The 14,554-nt window shown below is 43.8% G+C and overlaps 1 protein-coding gene across 2 annotated transcripts in view; it reads right to left on the bottom strand.

The window, feature by feature from the left end:
* The window catches only part of AGXT (alanine--glyoxylate and serine--pyruvate aminotransferase), a 22,283-nt gene extending 8,180 nt beyond the window's left edge, over positions 1-14,103 (bottom strand). Inside the window, exons 1-6 of one of the 2 annotated variants that reach the window (XR_003570326.1) lie at positions 13,846-14,103; positions 11,784-11,976; positions 8,891-8,955; positions 5,090-5,190; positions 4,147-4,217; positions 3,316-3,400 (exon numbers count right to left, since the gene is read on the bottom strand). Coding sequence is in view for 1 of the 2 variants with exons in the window: in XM_027875691.1 (XP_027731492.1) it covers positions 3,316-3,400; positions 4,147-4,217; positions 5,090-5,190; positions 8,891-8,955; positions 11,784-11,976; positions 13,846-14,010 (680 nt within the window). In the remaining variant the exon portion in view is untranslated. The remainder of the gene's footprint in view (positions 1-3,315; positions 3,401-4,146; positions 4,218-5,089; positions 5,191-8,890; positions 8,956-11,783; positions 11,977-13,845) is intronic. The other variant, XM_027875691.1, reaches the window with a different exon arrangement.
* Positions 14,104-14,554: the final 451 nt, after the last annotated feature.

The raw sequence follows: 14,554 nt of genomic DNA, 5'->3' as shown, positions 1-14,554 counted from the left end.
GAGAGAGAGAGAGAGAGAGAGAGAGAGAGAGAGAGAGAGAGATGGAGATGTTGGCAGAAAAGGAAGTTGTTTTTCTGCATCTTCCAGGAAGAGTGAATCCAGAGGACATCTCTATCTATCTGGCAGGAGGCACCCTAGACTAGGTGTCCAGGCTCTGGAAACCTCCAACTCTCCTTTGTCCTTCCTACTGCCAGGCTCACCAGCAGAAGGAAGTTCTAGTACTTGTTCAGGTATTGTGTAAATTATTCAGGAAAAGGACATTGTAGTTGCTAAAAGGAATGAGCTTCCTGACTTCATGGGACCTTCTCAGGTCGCTAGAAAGACACCCAGACTAAGAGAAGCAGGCTAGCCACATCTAGGAATCAAATCAATCAGCTAGCATTTAAAAAGCACCTTCTATGGGCCAGGCACTGTCTTAGATACTGAAGACACAGATAGAACAGTGAGACAGCTCCTGCCCTCAAGGAATTTATAATCTATTGGGTGGATCTACCGTATTCACAGGTTAGTGAACACAAGGATAGATACAAAATAATTACACTTTGATGGAAGGAGACAGGGCACACTACCAACTGGGAGAATCAGTAAAGTTCACTGGGTTGAAGCCTTGAAGGGAGATGGGGAATCCATGACATACAAGCAAGGAGGGAGAACTTTCCCACTGTGGCAGACAGCCTGTGCTTTAGATGGAATGTTGCCTACAGGGACCAAGGCTTGAGCCAGGGAGGCTGAAGTGGAGAGTGCAGGAGGAGGGGAGCAGTGGCATCTGCCTGGAAAGAGAGGCTGCAGCCAGAGCCTTTAAATGGCAACAAATGGCCCCATCATTTCTCTGAGGAAAACAGCCCGAGATTTTCCCTCTGTCTCCATTTGGCAGTGCCTGCCTGTCTCTCTCAAAGATACTCTGAAGGAGTGTGCATGTGTACACCGTGCAAGTACACAAAGGGAGGGAATCTCTGGGTCTGGGTGTGGTGCCTGAGCTGGGAGGTTGAATCTAGTAGGAGAGACTGGTGTTGGTAACAAGAGTGTGGTAGATACTAAATAGATATCAGTATGTGTGTACGTGCATGTATCGTCTATATGTATACACACACACATAAAGAAAGGGGGGAGGGTGAGACAGAGAGACCTAGATACAGAAAGACAGACAGACAGAGACGTAGAGAGAGACACAGAGACAGAGTCAGAGCCCAAGAAGATGATAAATACCGAGAATGCAGAACTTGGTCCGGGAAATCCAGACTGCCCAAGAGTGCCTCCTCTGTGTTAGGTATCTGGGTGCCATAATTCTTCTTTTTCTCCAGGAGCCCCATGGTTTCTCCACCAATACCCCTCTATTACTTCCAGGTCTTATTCTCGCACCTCCCATCTTGGCCATGAATTTTTCCTGCTCTCCTTCTTCCTCCAGCTATTGTTATCCCTTGGGCTACATGGTTTCCTTTTCCCTTAGGGTCCCATAATTTCCCAGGGGACCCCCCCAAAATGTGCAGGCTTCCCTCTGTGAATCCCCTTCAAGGCCTCTTGCTGTCCTGTTCTCTCTACCTCTCAGCTTCAGTCTTCTTGGTTCTATCCAGAAAGCCAAGATCAGAGAACCAGCTCAGAGATCCACCAACCAAGACCCAATCCTTCATACTCAGGATAGTGTCACTGGTGAGCATCCTCATTCATTCCCTCTCAAAGAGGGATCATCACAGAGCCAGCTGTACTGTGTTCCAGGAGGGGTATGCTTATGCTTTGAATAAGAAGACCTCAATAAAATCTCCATCTATTAACCTTGTCAACCCTGACCAGTTGGCTTTGGGTCGCCCTGTCTAAACAAGCATTTCTATTTAGTATGAAGATGTGGAGCAAGAGCCCAGGGTGGAGAAACTGGGTGGTATGTTTTCATAAGGTGACTTGAATACCCATGAGTTCCCAGAATGTCCCACACACCCATTAAGCCACAAATTAATGAGATTTGGGATTTTTTTGCCATTTCTGAGTAGCCCTTTGAAGGGATATAGCATGGAAGTGACTAAAAATTTAACAGCCCTCTCCTGCTGAGTCTAATTAAATGTTCAAAGGTTCATAATAGGTCATTTTCACATTGATCCAGCTATTGGATGCCCAAGCAATTTTATAATCCATCCACATGAATAGTCCCATTCATGAGGATGTGAGTAAAGGTGCTGTGTTACCAAAACAAATATTTTCTTTTCTTTAGATATTTATGACCTTTCATGGATTTTAAAAACTCTCTAAGCATAACTACACAATATTCATAGGACACCCAACTTTGAATGCTGATTTGGGCCACCAACCAGAGACTGATGCACTCTGAGGCCGGCAGCTGGGGTAGGCAAGAGACTGTTCCAATGTGAAGAAATTTAACTGTGTGACAAGATAATGGGGGTTGAATTTTTCAAATTTCAGCAGTTTTCAGAAGAAGAAATGTAAATGTTCATTGTTTAGAGAAAAAAATGCTCCAAGACACTAATAAGAGTAACGTAAATTAACATAATTCTGAGGTAAAGGTTACACCCAGAAAGTCAGTGATGATAATAAAACAAAAACCAAAACCCAAGAAGCCGATGTTGGAGGGGCTACAGCTATAAGGATGGAGCTAAGAACTGGTCTTTCCATTCTTAACAAGAATTTGGAATTATGTGAAAAAAACCATCAATCTATTCATGCTCAGTGAACTTATTACTGGGAATATCCCCCCAAAGAAGTCATTGACAAAACCAGTGGTTGCATTGATAACAAAATATTCATAGTATCACTTGTTGTGGTTACAAAAATACTATAAACAAAATGGATGTTTGTCTATTCAGGGATGGCTAGAGAAATTGTGACACATGAAATTAGTATGTGCAACATGGAGGAAATTGTAGCATATGAAATTAGTATATAACAAAGTAAGTGTTAAATAAAGATGCTGACTTGACACGAATGTAATCTAAAAGTATTGGGACTCCAAAAATGATGACTATGAAGAATTTGAAGAGAAGGAGGAAGACTTGCAGGAAGTCATGAAGACTGAGGACATCAGAACATACCTAGTGGTTGCAATAATGTAAAGGAGGACAACTGAACTCAAACTAATTGCAATAAGCAATCTTGGTTTCCAAGAATAGAGGATGGAACACACTCTTCTTGGAAGAGAGGTGGAAGCTGGTGCATGTGCGGCCAGACAGGTTTGCTTTGTCAGTCTACTTTGCTTTACTGTTAACCCTTGTTTTTAGGGGGAATTCACAGGGGGTAGAAAGCATGTCAGGAAATCAACGAAATGGGGAGGAAAATGGGAAAGAAAAAGAGATGATGGAACAGGAAGCTTACCTGGCTTTTTCACTGAAAGAAATCAGGGAAATGCCAGGAGGGGAATTTAAGACTTTCTGAGAGCCAGAGTACAAGACGTCAATGCCTGCAGTAACAGAGAAGAAGAGATTGAGTTGCATCTGTCCCTGGCCCTATAAGAATGGGACTTGGTGCTCCAGATCTCTCTCCCTGAGGAGGCAGGCCTGGAGCACTTGGGAAGATCCTTCCCAATATTCTTTTTTAATGCCTTCAAACAGAATTCTGGGGGAGGGCAAAGCAAAGTGTTGGTGATTATTTTCTGGTCTGTGCAGCTTTAGTCTTCTTCCTTAATGACACCTGGTGGCCAGGGCCGGCTCATTTAGTGTCCATTTTTTCTACAACAATCCTTACACCAATATCCAGCTCTCCAATGCCCCCCACCTTGGCAACTCACCCAGATGTGCTCCTGTTGAGCAATGTACATGCTCCAGACTTTCCCAGGCTCTCTCTCCTCCATTAGAAGTGACCTGTTCCAGGTCCTAATCCCCCAGAGACTTGCCTTCCAAGAGTTTAGTTATCTAGTCTGAACAACTTATTTTTGCTAAGAGGACAGTGGTATTAATGTAACCTTTCCCTTCCCTACATAAGAAATTTGTGTTTAAAAGGTGCCAAAACCAAAGCAGTGTTGCCCATGAGGGAATTTCAGTCTTCATGGTAGATGGAGGGGTCAAATATAGTGGATTAGGAGTCTTTCTATATGGTGCAACATAATCATACAGGAATCTCTACACCCCAGCCCATCTGGCAGCATCTGGAAGCCCAAATGGGGGCTCATAACTATCGGAATTAAAAAAGACCCCTAGTGGCTCTTACCTTGCTTGTCCATGTAAATTGGAGCTCCCCCTAAAGAGGCTACAGAGTCCACCACGAGCAAACAATCATGCCTGACAAAGGAAGAAAGCAAATCCGTGGAAGTAGGTATGACTTGCTAACCTTTCTAGCACAAAGTACTGTGCATTCCTTATCTGATTTAATCCTCTTATAGCCCAATGGGGCAGTTGTTACAGGCATTGATTGTTATTACTAATGTATATGTGAGGAAACCGAGGCGTGAAGTGACTTGTCCATAGGCAGCTAGGTGGTACTGTGGTTAGAGCTCTGGGTCTGGAGTCAGAAAGACTTGAGTTCAAATCTGGCTTCAGACACATCCTAGCTGTATGACCCTGAGCAAGTCATTTAACCTCTGTCTGTCTCAGTTTCTTCAACTATACAATGAGGATAATAATAGCACCTATCTCATAGGGTTGTTGTGAGGATTAAATAAGACAATATGTTTTAAAAAAGCACTTGGTACATTCAATACACACATGCACCTAGGTATGTGTGTGTACATATATATGATTACATACCTTCACACACAGTCCCAAAAGTCAGCTCAGTCTTAAGCTTTAATAGCTTTTAAATTCTTGGAAAATGGATTATCTGGGTATAGATTTATCCTTTTTCAACCAGGACATCTAATTCACTGAGAAATCCCTTCCCTGGCCAGGTTAGATTATAGAGTTTATTGTGCTCCAAGGAAGTAAGCCATGTATCACTGGGTGCCCACATGGTGAACCACAAAGTGTCCCTCAAATAACTTTCTGGAAAGTATTCTGAAATTCTAGGGAAAGGTTCACAAAATTTACCAAGGCAATGTTCCTGGGAAGGCTAAGGGGTGGATTGTGAGAGGTAAGTGGATTTCAAGCTAAAGTAAGGAATCTGAGAGACTGGTAGCCACTCTTCTCATCTTATCTAGGGCATCTCTGGGAGTAACCTGTGGCAAAGATCACCATAGCCATCCAAGGGCTGCAGTATTCCAGTGGATGATTCTCCGTGGGTGAGAAAAAACACCACAGGTTTATGTTGAGTGAGACCCTAGAGAGAGAGAGAGAGAGAGAGAGAGAGAGAGAGAGAGAGAGAGAGAGGTGAGTTTCCCCACCTGTATGAGCAGGTTAGACCAGGGAGGCAATGGCCTCCAAGGTGCTTCCAGCTCTCCATCCATGTCCCTAGAATCCCCCCAAAGTCCTCTTCGATCTTCCCCATCTGAAATCGCTCTTCCTCCTCACATTTTCTCAGAGCACTTTGTCAGTTTTGCTCTTTTGAGCTGGTCAGACTCTGCCTGCCTTGTGTGATGCACATTGGTGTTCTTGCCGTGTCCCTGGTAGAATGTAAGCCCCACTGGGGCAGGACCTGAGTCATTCTGGTGCTTGTGTCTTTAGCACCTCACACAGCACCTTAGAGCAGGTGCTCAATATATGCTTGTTGAATTGAATTAAATTCACACAATGGAACTGATAATGGCTTCACTACCAGCAGGCAGGATATATCTTGAAGGCCTTCCAAACATCTAATCTACTGGTTGGAGAACCCAGAACTACTGGTTGGAGAACTCAGAACTATCGGTTGGAGAACTCAGAACTACCGGTTGGAGAACTCAGAACTACTGGTTGGGGAACCCAGAACTATTGGTTGGAGATCCTAAAACTAGTGGTTGGGGAACCCAGAACAGCTATTTACTTCATGGACTCTCTGCCTTATGCTGGCTCTTCCTCTTTGTTCTTCTTCATCATCATTATCACTATCATCTTCTTCACAATAATAATCACTGACGTTCATTTACAGCTGTCAGATTTCTGAAGTGATTTACACACACTAGCTCACTTGAGCCACACAACAACTATGTGAGTCAAAACTACAGCCATTACACTAACACCTCTATTACGCAGGATTAGGCTTGCTCTGCTTGGCCCCAGAGGGCAGAACCAGGGGGGAAGTTGTAAAGAGGCCAATTAATGTACATTAACCTTAATGTGAGGCGAAGAAGTTTGAAGAATTCTACCTGTCCCATATTGGAACAGGATGCCCTGGGAAGTAACAAATTCTCTTTGTCAGTCTCCAAGCAAAAACTGGGCAGCCACTAGCTAGGTATGTTATAACAGAGATTTCCACTCATGGATAGGTTAGCTGAGATGACTGGGTCAATCAACAAACAAGCCTTTATTACTTATTCTGTGCCAGGCACTGTGCTAAACACTGAGTGTACAAAGCAAAAGCAAAAGCAAAAGCAATCCTTCTAACTCTTAAATTCTGTGGTATGATTAGGAAGGAAAGTGAAGCTCAGACAAGTGACTTCCTTGGGTCACATGGCCAGTAAGTATCAGAGGTGGGATTGGAATCCATGCCTTCACAACTCCAGGTCCAATTTCAGGTCACTACAAAACCCTTTTCTTTAAGGATAATGATGATGAAGGTCATCATCATTTTAGACTTCCTGAGGAGTGTGAATTGAGTTGTTCTGCCTCATCTAACGTAACAACTGTGTAAGGCAATGGACCATGTATTTTCCATCAGGCCCAGAGAAGTGAAAGGAACATTTTAAAAAATATTTTTAAATAATATTTTATTTTTTCCCCAATTACATGTAAAGACAATTTTGAAGGGAATATTTTTAAGGTAGGTGCTCCCTAAGACTGGCCATGGCCTTCCTTAGTCCTTCTATTATATTCTGTGAAACAATAATCTCATTAATTCCTATGACGTCAGCCATCACCTCTTGACAAATGACTCCCTCAATGACATCTTAAATCCTGATACCTCTTCTGGCCTTTAGATCCTGATCTTCAGTGGCCTATGGGATGTTCCTTTCTGGCCCTCATGTGGCACCTCAAACTCAACTTTCCCTAAAATGAGTTTGTCATCTTTCCCCCTAAACCCTCCTTCTTTCTGTTGTCAGTATTTCCGTCAGTGACCCCACAATTCATTTGGTATCCCATGTTCAAAACCTTGGTGTCATTACTGATTCTTTCTTCTCCTTCACCGCTTCCATTGGGCAACTTCCTACCAATCCTACCTCTACAAAATCTCTCACATTCATCCCTTCCTTTAAACGAATGAATGAAAAATCACCAAGCACTGTGCTAAGCATTGGGAACACAAATACAAAAGCAAAACAATCTTGCCCTCGTGGATCTTCCATTCTAGTGGGAGAGACACCATATGCAAAGGAGCAGTGGTCAGAGAAGGGTATTTTAGTTTGGAGTGTTCCTGGGAAGGTGAATGGAACCAAGGTAAAGTAGATTGACATGCCCTTTCCAGTAGCAATGGAAATAATGATTTAATTATGGTCTAGAACATGAAGGCAGAAGGGAACAGGACAGAGCTTATATATGAGGTGGCCAGGAAGTTGACAAGAAGATGGCATTACCCTTTTACAGGTCTTCATTACCACCTTCCTAAAACACTATACAGTATCCCATAGAATCCCATACCTTTTGAGGTGGACGGGGCACTCTTATAGGTCTTTCAGCTTCCACTACCTGAGCCTTCAATCCATCCTTTGTACTCCTGACAAGCTAACAGGATTACTCACAATTCTCCAGGGTCTTCCTATTGCCCACCCAGTAGAGTTCCATCTCCTTTGCCTGATATTCCAGGGTTTTCACAGTCTGGTGATCCCTCTACCTCCGTTCTAGGCTTTCCTCACATTCCTTTCCTTTGTGAATTCTGCGCTCCAGTCCAACTGGACAGGTCCATCCTTTGAACATGCTCTGTGCTCTCCACTCTCTTGGTGTTTGCTCATGCTCTGCGGCGTCTGAAACATCCTCCCCTTTCTTTCTTCAGCAATTCCTGTTGAGTTCCCATCCCCCTTTTGAAACCCATTTCAAATATGACCTTTGTCATGAATCCCATCATGATTCCCACCCCCACTGCTAATGAACCACTCCTCACTCTGCCTCCTCCCTTTGTCGGCACCTCTTTGATGCACGTATCGTTAATTATTTAGTACTATAGCTATCTCTTTATTTGACATATTCTGATACTAAATAATATTTGATTGTTTAGTTTCAAGAGGGCAGGGACAGGGGCAGCTAGGCGGCGCAGTGGCTAGAGCACTGGCCCTGAAGTCAGGCGGACTTGAGTTCAAATCTGGCCTCAGACCAAACACTTGACACTTACTAGCTGTGTGACCCTGGGAAAGTCACTTAACCCCAATTGCCTAAAAAAAAAAAAAGAAAAGAAAAAAAAAACCAAGAGAGCAAGGACAATATTGATGATGAGAATGATTATAATTAACATTTATGTAGAACATTATGGTTTTCAGAGTATTTTATACGTTATTTCACTTGACCTTCATGACAACTTTGTGAGGGAAGTGCTATTTTTATCCCATTTTATAGATGAAGAAAGTGAGGCTCAGAAAAGTACGTTTGCCCATGTTAACACAGATCGACACCGTCTGAAGAAATATTCGATCGTAGGCCTTGGCTACCCGTAAGTCCAATACTGGTTATGTCCAACACTGTGTCATCTCACCGTTTAACATCTCAGTGTTATGTCTGCTCCAAGTGCCCAGCACAGCGATCTATATACAGGTACTTCACCAGTGTTTGCTAAATTGAATCGGCTTGGATTGTCTGGGTCCCACTGTTCATTAGCATCATGGCCACAGATGGGCACCAAGCTCCCAATCCAGGGCTCTTCTTGTTACACCCCCTTTACTGTATAATATTTTCTGAGGTCAGTTATAGGGTGGAAGGTTGAGTATAGGATGGCTGAATGCAAGCCCAATACTGACCTTCTCCACTTCTTGCAGAGTGTAATACTCTCCAGGGACCTTCACCATCTGGTGCACTTTGGCTCCTGTTGGAATGAAGAAATATAGGAGGCAGAGGATCGGAGGGAAAACAAAGAAAAGGCATCAGCCACAGCTCAGTGGCTCAGTCCCACAGTTGACAGCATGGTGGAGAGTAGAGGGCCAACCCCTCAACATCCAGATGCCCGGTCAACAATGTTGGCTTCTCTTTTGGTTGCACGATATCTACTTCTGCAGGTGGCAGCAGAATGATGGGAGAAGAGGGCAAGGGGTGCTGGGCATTACACTATGTCCAGACCATCTGTAAACATGCGCTTAGTGGTTGGCATTCTAAATGTGAGTTCTTTGTCCAATAACAAACAAGTGATAAGCACAGTTGCTTCATTTCAGTGGTACATAAGGAACGGTATCATTGGGCAGCTAGGTGGCGCAGTGGATAGAGTGCCACGCCTGGGGTCAGGAAGACCTGGGTTCAAATCGGGCCTCAGACACTTACTAGCTGTGTGACTTAGGGCAATTCACTTAACCCTGTTTACCTCAGTTCCTTATCTGTAAAATGAGCTGGAGAAGGAAATGGCAAACCACTCCAGTACCTTGGCCAAGAAAACCACCCAAAAGGGGTCACAAAGAGTCAGACATGACTGAAACAACTCAACAACAATAATATCATTGAAATAGAGGTGGTGACCCTCAAATCTGGCTTAACTTGGATTGCAGTGACTCAGTATCCCCCCATGCTCTTCAAGAGAAACATGGGGAGCAAAGGAAGATTGCAAATCTCAGAGCAACAGTGCAACACTTAGCGTCCAACACTCACAGAATGAGCTTTTGGGAGTGCAGTTAGGAAGCTGGGACACAGGCAGGGAGTTTCTCTCCTTTCCTTCTTATTGTCTTTTAGTGATGAACACGTCCAGTTGATTTGGCTCTACATAGCTGCTGGCGGTTTGAGTCACATGTGTGTCTCAGTGCCTGATTTCTATCTGTTCATTCTTTTGATGCTTTAGCAGGGACAAATGGAAAAAGCATGGGGCCTGGAGTCTTGAGAGACATGGGTGCAATTCCCAGCTTTCACAATTAGCAGCCGTGTGACCTTGGGCAAGCCAGTTTGATTTCTTTGAGGCTCAATTTCTTTATCTGTAAAATGGGGATAATAGTATGTCCACTACTTACTTCACAGGATGCTTTGGAGAAAATTTCTTTGCAAACTTTACATCATTAAAAATATGAGTTATTGTATCTTCCTTGCTTGAATGTGTGTGTGACTGTGATCTAGGGCTGAGAGGCCCTGCTTTCAATTTATAGGAACTATTTTAAATGAGTCTAGCATCCTGCTGGACATTTCCTCCACATTCAAGGTGGGCTCAGAGATGGTATGGCATTGTGGCTAGAGGGCCAGCCTTGAAGCCAGAAATATCTGGATTCAAATCCCGTCTCTGACACCTACCTCCCAGAGCCTCAGTTTCCTCAACTGGAAAACAAGGATGATATCTGTAGCCACAAGAGTGAGGTTATACAAGAGTGGTATGTTATACAAAATTTGTTAAAAAAAAACAAAAAAACAAAAAAACAACTCCGAGTGCTATATGAACATAATCACTTATTCTTTTTCTGGGAAGTTTATCAATAGTCAAGCCAGTGCCTGGACCTTCCAGGTGATTGCCCAGTTCTTTTAAAAAGGTTCTGTTAGCGTTTTAAGTTCATGGGGTCCTAGATTTAATACTGGAAGGAAACTTAGAGGTCACACAGTCCAATGTGCCCATTTTCCAGATAAGGAAGCTGAGTCTCAGTGAATGAAATGATGTCTAATGTTCACCAAGCTAATAAGTGGCTTTAAATCATGTCCACTAACTTCACATTTTGTCTGGAAAGGAGAGATGGGAAACCCTTTCCTGTGAAATCCTATGGTCATGACAAAATCTGCAGCTCCCTTTGTGGCTATCTTAGGTTATCTATTAACAAGAACTTGGAACAATGACCTATCCTTCTTGAACCGACTTCCTAAGAAATCGCCCTGGAAGCTCTGCTGAAATGTCTGTTTACAGTCTGATCAATCATTAAGCCCCATGAGATCCACACTCCTCCTCATTTCCCCTCTTTTGAGCTGCTTTTGCTATGCCAAGATGGGAAACTCGATTGTGGTATTGGCCGTATAGAAGACCTGCCCCCGGGCCCATGGGTTTAGCACATTCAAGGAAACTCTGGAAGATGGAGAAATTGTTGGAGTTAGGAGACTGCCTTTTTGGGAACCTTTCTATCTGGAAGGTGGTTCTTGGTGAAATGTTTCATGCCAAGTTGGACTGGGCAGGACTTGTGATAATCAAAGGTATTACTACGTGTGCTGCCATTCTCCCTGGAAATATCTCTCCCTAGATGATAGATGGCTACTCAGTACATCCATGCCTTAGACCTGTAGGAAGGCAGAAAAGTTAAGTATGGTAGACAAGGGATTTGGATTAAACTGGTCAATTAAAGTGGGCAGCTAGAGGGCACAATGGATAGGGTGCTGGACCTGGAGTCAGGAAGAACTGAGTTCAAAATCAGCCTCAGACACCCACTAGCTGTGTAACCCTAGACAAGTCACTTAAAATAGATAACCCCAGTTCCATGTAAGCTCCTTGACAGTAGGAATTCTTTCATTTACAGCACTCTTTTAGGGATTCACGATGATTCTGAAGTCACGGTTTCCTTATTGGTAAAATAAGAGAGTTGTACTATACTCTCCAAGGACCTTTCCAGCTCAAAATCTCTGTCCCTGTAATGCTCTTCATCCAACAGTAGCTTACATTTCTCTTCAATTGCCCCTGTTCTAAAGTCACTTACCTGTCAGTCTTGGTCTGCGTCTGGAACTCCCCCAAGACAGAGTTGGTTCACTTACCAATCCTCTCAGCCATGTCCACTATCCGCTCTCCCCAGATGCCGTTCACCCCCACCAGGACAGATTCCCCTGGTTCAACCAGGTTGAGCACGGAAACTTCCATAGCTGTGTGTCCAGAGCCACTGAGGGCCAGGGTGAGCGTGTTCTGTGTTTGGAAAGCATACCGGATGCCATCTTTGATGTCATCCATGATCTGAAGTAAAAAAAAAAAAAAGTCAATGAGTGCCCTGTGACCATAGGCATTGCCCTAACTGGGGCAATTTTGTTTGAACGGAGAATTCTCAAAGACAAATGTTTATTAAGTGCCTCCTACGTGTAAGGCACCATGTTAGACAGGACAGTGAATACAGATACAACCACTGCCCTGGCCTCCAGGGAAGGACTCAAATACTCTCTCTCTGTCTTCCTCCTTCTCCCTTTTCTCTCCATCCATGTCTTTCTCACTCTTTCTATTTTTGCCTCTTTCTCCCTTTTCTCATTTTCTCCTCCTTCTCCTATCTATCTATCTATCTATCTCTGTTTCTCTTCCCCCTGTCACTCTCTTTGACTTCTCTCTCCCCTCTGGAAGAAGTACCCTACTAACAAGGAGACAAAGGTAAGATAAGGGTGACAACAGGTAAGATAAGGGTGACTACAGCCCACAAAATCATTGATCTAGAACTTTGAAGAACTCCAGGCCAGTCTAACCTCCTCATGAAGAAACTGAGGTTTGGAGAGATGAAGTGATTTCCCCAAGGACATACAGATAGTAAGAGAGATCCAGCAGAAGTGTGATGAAAAATTGAGGGAGGCAAAGACAAGTATGGCATAATAGGAATTTAGAGTTAGGAGACTTGAGTTCAAATTCTGGCTTTGAGATGAATTAGATGTATGACCATGGACAAACTACCTAGTGTTTCTGAGCCTCAGTGTTCTCAGCCACAAAACGGGCATATCAATATCTGTATTCCATTCCCACCAGGATTGTTGTGAGGGAACTGGGAAAAATAACAAACTATCTCACAGAGGCCAAAGAGCCAACATTATGCCTTGTTGGAATTTCGATCAAAGTCCTTCCTGCCTCCGTCGTATTATTACTGTGATGGAGATTCTGATTCTACTAATTAATAATGGAGTCACAGTTCTCCATAATCCCCCTTTCCATCCTTATTTCATTCTACTTCCTTTCATGTATTCTGAATCCAAAAGAGGCCAGACTGTTCTTGACCTCCATTCTTATCTTTCTCCTTTCTTGTCTCTGTTTGGCAGCTAAGTGGCATAATGAAGAGACCACTGCTCTTGGAGTCAGGAAATCCGGAGTTCAAATTTTGCCTTAGACACTTAATAGCTGTGTGACTCTGAGCAACTTTCTTAATCTCTATTAGCCTCAGTTTCCTATCTAGTCATGTTCTTCTCCCCCCCCCCATCACTCTGGTCAGTGATCAAATAATTTGAACTTTCCTGAAGACAATTCCTAAGTCAGACAGATATCTGGTTTCCTTGTTTCTTAGAACTGTAAGCAAGGGCTTTGTATTGACAATGGAGGTGTTTTTACCTGTTTTCTGTTGATGACTTTGGAACAAGTGTGAAAGGGATTGTTTATCCAGAAAGTATTTTAATGTGAAAAATATGTGACCTTAGCCAAGTCACAAGATCATTAGACCTCAGTTTACTTCTCTGTAAATGAGGGGATTGGATTCATTGTTCTCTTACATTCCTTCTAGCTCCATGCTCCTGTGGCTCCCCCAGTGTTGTTGTGAAACTTAAATAAGAGGTTAATAGCTTATATTTTTGTTTTTATTTCATTTGAACACACCTGACTAGTCACCGCCACAAGCAACCCTGGGGTAGAGGCACTCCAGGTATTGTTCTCTCCATTTTAAAGATGAGAAAACTGAGGCCTACTGATGCCAAGTGACTCCCACAGAGAGTAAGTGCCAGAGGTAGGACTCAAACTCAGTTCTCTCCTGCCTCCAGGTCCAACATGGCCTCAGACTCCAACCTTCTGCTATCCTGAAGTTCAAGCATATTTCTAGAGAGAGTTTTGGAGAGAGACATCTAAGTCGATTCTCCCACCACTTACCTTGTACATTTCATCCTGCAGGGGTCCGATCACTTGGTGGGTCCCTGCAAGTATGACCCGAGAAGAAAGATTGGCAGGTCCAGGCCCCAACAGAAGTTTGTTTGGGACTCTCAGGGGCTTCCTCAGGGAGGCTGGGGGGGCCACAATCAACGGGTGGCTGGCCATGGCCTGGCTCTGTAGAAGTGTTAGGACAGGGATGTGTGGCTGGACCCAACCTGCTGCCTGGGAAGCCCAGAGCACTCTGCCTGGGATGATTGCCTAGCAGTGCTGACAAGCACTGATTGATTGTTTGCAACAGGCCTTTTATCAACAAAGAAGCAAGAATCAATAGGTTCTGTCCCTGTAAGCCTAGAGTAAGTTTGCGCTCTCTCTCTCTGTCTCTCTCTGTCTCTGTCTCTCTCTCTCTCTGTCTCTCTCTCTCTCTCTATACATATATCTCTGTGTCTGTCTGTCCCTCTCTCTCTGTCTCTCTCTGTCTCTGTCTCTCTCTCTCTGTCTGTCTCTCTCTCTTTGTCTGTCTCTCTCTCTCTGTCTCTCTCTCTCTCTATATATATATGTCTCTGTCTCTTTCTCTCTCTCTCTCTCTCTCTGTCTGACTGTCTCTCTCTCTGTGTCTGACTGTCTGTCTCTCCCTCCTAACTTTCTCCTTCTCTCTTATTTCTCTCTCCTTTTCTCCTCCCCCACTCTAAACTCCACCTGGCCTTCTTCT

The sequence above is a fragment of the Vombatus ursinus genome, unplaced genomic scaffold (genome assembly GCF_900497805.2).
Source record: "Vombatus ursinus unplaced genomic scaffold, bare-nosed wombat genome assembly UNPS02014810.1, whole genome shotgun sequence".
Taxonomy (NCBI): Eukaryota; Metazoa; Chordata; class Mammalia; order Diprotodontia; family Vombatidae; genus Vombatus; species Vombatus ursinus.
The sequence above is the reverse complement of the archived record's forward strand: the minus strand, read 5'-3'. Positions and strand labels throughout refer to the sequence as shown.